Consider the following 4,641-nt stretch of genomic DNA (forward strand, 5'->3'; position numbering starts at 1 on the left):
TACATTCTTTCTCGTCTCACGACGGATGTGTTCTACATGATTATACGAAATTATATATATGTTCATAAATTTACATTATTTTTGCCATGTTAGCTCTTTGCGTGTATCAATTTGATTTCAGATCGGCATATCAACCGTCATTGAGTCATTTACTATGCATATAGAATAAACTTCTATATTAGTATCACGGATACATTTTTATTGTTCACGGATAAGTTGAAATTTTTCACGGATACGGATATAAATCTTATCCGTATCCGTGAGAACACTTTCACGGATACGGATATAAACCATATCCGTGACTCTCACTGATATGTTTAATCAAATCAATTTCATTTCGTTTCCTTATTGTATTTCAAGTCTCCAGCACCAAGTCCACAACATACAACGCACAACTTACAGAATGACATGCATTCACGGCTCGAAATGTACGCATCGCGATTAGCACAAGTGGAGTATGGCTCACGTAATAATTCAACACCCGACAGTGATGATGAACATCAACTAATCGCACAATATTGTCAAACACTCCCGACTAATGATAGCAACGGAGGACCGAAGTCTCCATTACAAGTGATGGCCGCCGTTGATGCATTAGAACAAAGAGAGGAATTGGAAGCAATCATTCAAGATTTGGAAGAAGAGAATGCTACACTTCAAGCCGAATACGATCGATTGCGTTCAAAACAAACGCCAACTTCAACTCCAGACGACACTCAGAATACGATTGGAAATGCGAGCGGAGGACAAGATCTTATGGCTGAAGCGAAACTGCTGCGTCAACACAAAGGACGCCTCGAAGCTCGTATGCAAATTCTTGAAGATCATAATCGACAGCTGGAAGCACAATTGATGCGATTAAGACAACTAGTCGATGAACCGAGTGTATCAAGAGCATCGACACTTCAAACCAGATCTGTTACTGCTTCCCAGTTGAATACGGAGTCTCCCGCAAAGATGCAGCAGAATGGTCACTATGAACAACATACGAGTAAGTGATATAAATTCTAAATGGAATCTCATTGATACATCCAAATTTGGTTCACCAACCTTTTGTCCGTCTTTCGGTTTTGCAACATGTTCCCGTCTCTTGGGGGGAGATGCCCCATAAATATTTCACATGAAAACTGGACTGTGATAAGAGATAACGATTTGGATTCTTCAGCAAAGTTATAGTACTCTACCCGCTCTAAAACTTTACAGAAGATACCATTACGTTATCTTTTAACAGTTCCATGAAAAACTCGAAAAACCGCGAAAACGCGAATAATCGCCACCTCATTTTTACCGGATTTAATTGAAGAAAATAAAAATCCAGTTGATTTGTGCAATTTTGTTGTCCCTCCGAAATCGACTGGTAGTGCCCCCGTAAAAGCCAGTGTGAAAAAACAAACTATGCGGTCAGTTATTGCTGGTCACTTGAAGGCGATCGAAAGCACCCGTCCCTTCACTGACAACGTGACCTGCACCAGTCTGAGACCAAACAAAAAAAAGGTGCCAAACCCGACTTTCGTCTCGTTCAAACTGGATGTGCCAGCTGAGTATGTTGATTTGTTCGGCAGTGTTTGGCCAACTGGCGTTACCGCAAAAGAATTCGTGCCAAAGGTTGCCCCTAAAATTGGCCGAAAATCCGCTTCTGATGTCCGGACGAAGCCAAAAAACTTGATTGGCACCAAAAAGCAACCCGAGAAATCGAATTCAACTACGAAACAAAACAAAACAATTGATCGCCCAAGCCAAAAAACGGGGTTGGCAAAGCGTATGCTCAGCAAACAAATTGGGGACACACCAAGAACCAGCACCCACAAAGGAAACGCCGGCAATCACGTACAAATCATTGCCAGGAGAGCTGTTGCTCGCAAGTGAAACCGAACTGCCATCGATACTGCTACAACGAACGCTGCGCAGAAAATCATCAAGGCTATCGCAACAGATGGCACTAAACCATGCCATATCGGATGACTGCGCTTTTCTCACTAAAATTTACTACCAGAACTGTCACTGTATTTGTCCCGAAGAATATCATGTCGGTGTTCATCAGGTAAATCATGTACGTAATGATTCCAAAGGGCGTCTCTTGGATTTATTCTTTACTAATGATTTCACCAACATTACAATTGAGCGTGTTGATAAGGCCAATGCACTGAAGAAAAAAGTAGAAGGTCATCATCCACCGATAATGGCTACATTTGAATGGCACGGAAACAATACGACAGGAGCCAATATCACAACAAAAGCATTTAAATAAAACGCGTTCGTCTTCGTTAAAGTGGTGATTTATTCTGCCGGGGCTGTCAAACGACAGCGCCACCGCTAGTATGACAATCATACCAGATTTCCTCGTTTCATTATTTCGTTGTTTGACAATAGGTTTGACAATCGTTTAAATCATTTTAGACATCCTCCCACCCCATGAACGGAGTGAAGGCAATAATAAATACAATAAATTCAATCGGAAAATTACAATTCACTTAAAGCTAATTTCATATTTTTCATTCATTTGGTTGTAGACTGTATAATCGTATCATTCGAGGTAGACTGTATTTTCGCTTCATTCACTGTGTTCGTATCATTCGCTTCTTCTGGATGTAATCGCACCAATTTGGTGATTGGTCGTACCAATTCGCTCGATGTGGTTTTTGTCTTCACTGTTCGCACTAAACCATCAGATCCAGGATATGTTTCAATTACTCGCGCTAGTGGCCACACTCCAGGTGGTGAATTGTCGACCTTGAGAATTATCAAATCGCCCACTTCGAGATTTAATTCGACCTTATTCCATTTATATCGCGTTTGCAAAGTGCTGACGTATTCTTTTCGCCAAACATTCCAAAATTCTTGTTGGATTTTGTCTAGAATTCTTTGTTGCTTTACACGATTCATTGGAATCTCGCTCAAGTCCATCGATAATGGTTGAATTGTTCTTTCTCCAGTCACCGCGTGAGCTGGTGTTAAATAATTCAGATCGCTCGGTTCATCGGACAATGGTACAAGTGAACGGCTGTTCAAGACTGCTGTGATTTTCGCAAACAATGTTTGATATCTCTCGAAAGTGAGAATTTGATTGCACAACAGCCGTTTCATATGATATTTCGCTGATTTTACGGCCGATTCCCACATGCCACCGTGATGAGGTGCCCTTGGTGTTATGAATTTCCATTGGACTCCCTTGCTATTCAACCAATCGCTTATTTCTCCAGATTTCCAAGTTTTCAACACATCGCACAATTCATTTTTTGCTCCGATAAATGTTTTCCCATTATCGCTTCTCATTTCCTTTGGCATTTGATAAATCGATGCTAATCTCGCTAGTGCCCATAAGAATCGTTCAGTTGTAAGATTTGAAACACATTCAATATGTACCATTTTCGTTGATAAGCACACAAACACAGCTCCATAGCCTATGTCAATCGATTTGCATCGTCCTTCAAATCGCTTTACTTGAATTGGCCCGAAGTAGTCGACCCCACAGTTGGCGAATGGTCTAGAATTTGACAATCGCACTTCAGGCAAATGACTCATCAACTGAGTTCGCTCTGTATTCGCATATCTTCGACATTTTACACAGCTTTTGGCTACATTAGCTGCTGCTTTTCGCGCTCCAATTACCCAATATTTCGTTTGAACATAATGTAACATTGATTGTATGTTACCGTGAAGCATCTCTTTGTGAGCTTCCTCTAACGATCGCTTTGTGAAACTTGATTTCGCTGGTAGAATAATTGGATGTCTTTCATCATATGTGACATTTAAGTTTGTCAATCGCCCTTTCACTCGCATAATCCCTTCCGCATCCAGAAAAGGGTTCACTCGCAACAAATTGCTTGTTGATTTGATGACATCTTTTCGCTTTAAGGCTTCCAATTCGGGACTAAAGTACTTGAGTTGTGTGTACTTTATCCAATAGATCGTCGCTTCAGTCAATAGCTTGGGTGTGAGTGATCCAAGTATTTCGCTCGTATTGACTTCAGGTTTTTTCGCGCCTTTCTTCAAGGCATTCAACAATATCGGTATCGCTTTAAGAACATATGCAGTAATTCGTACGATTTTTCCTATCGCACCATATCTATCAATCAATGGGATGTTTCCCCTCGCTAGCCATTGTCTTTGGTTTAGACTCATGATTTTCGTAGTCGGTGGTCGATATTCCCTTTTTGTTATTTCTTCTTCTTCTTTGGACATCTCGGGTATCGGTTGATCCGATTTTTCGCTTTGATCGTAAATAAATTGTGGACCGTGCCACCACAAATCGTTATTAATTAAATCGCTTGGCTTCAATCCTTTTGAAGCTATATCTGCTGGATTTTGTTTCGTGTTTACATATTTCCATCGCTCTTGTTAAGTTTTTTCGTGGGTATTTTCATACAATAGATAGTTATAGCAGTCTTTCTCGATTTGAATTTAGGGTTTGATCTATAAAATTTAACACAAAGAAACCTAACCAATACAAGGAAATGAGTAGTAAACCGAATCATCAACGGTTCAAGATAATCTAACAACGCGTTTAAGAAAAGATAGACTAACTGGAGCGTTAAACATATTATTGTCGTCCTTAATGACTGCAAAAGTCTTCTTTCAATTTATCAGAGAAGTGATATATTGAAGAAAAGTTTTACGTCTAGTCTAACAAGTCCCTGTTGG

At 40.2% G+C, this 4,641-nt stretch overlaps 2 protein-coding genes across 2 annotated transcripts; one reads left to right on the forward strand and one right to left on the reverse strand.

The window, feature by feature from the left end:
- Positions 1-360: 360 nt before the first annotated feature.
- Positions 361-991, forward strand: LOC129572632 (dystrophin-like; the record flags this gene model as incomplete). Its single annotated transcript, XM_055452635.1, is given in 1 exon segment — positions 361-991. A coding segment is annotated over 1 exon segment (631 nt), but the record flags the coding sequence as incomplete, so codon positions are not given.
- A 1,505-nt stretch (positions 992-2,496) lies between these two features.
- On the reverse strand, positions 2,497-4,182 carry LOC129572631 (uncharacterized). The gene has a single exon (XM_055452634.1). It carries the CDS (start codon positions 4,180-4,182, stop codon positions 2,497-2,499), a length of 1,686 nt encoding a protein of 561 aa, XP_055308609.1.
- Positions 4,183-4,641: the final 459 nt, after the last annotated feature.

The sequence above is a fragment of the Sitodiplosis mosellana genome, unplaced genomic scaffold (genome assembly GCF_009176505.1).
Source record: "Sitodiplosis mosellana isolate CC-2019 unplaced genomic scaffold, AAFC_SMos_1.0 Smas_scaffold_5293, whole genome shotgun sequence".
NCBI classification, from domain to species: domain Eukaryota; kingdom Metazoa; phylum Arthropoda; class Insecta; order Diptera; family Cecidomyiidae; genus Sitodiplosis; species Sitodiplosis mosellana.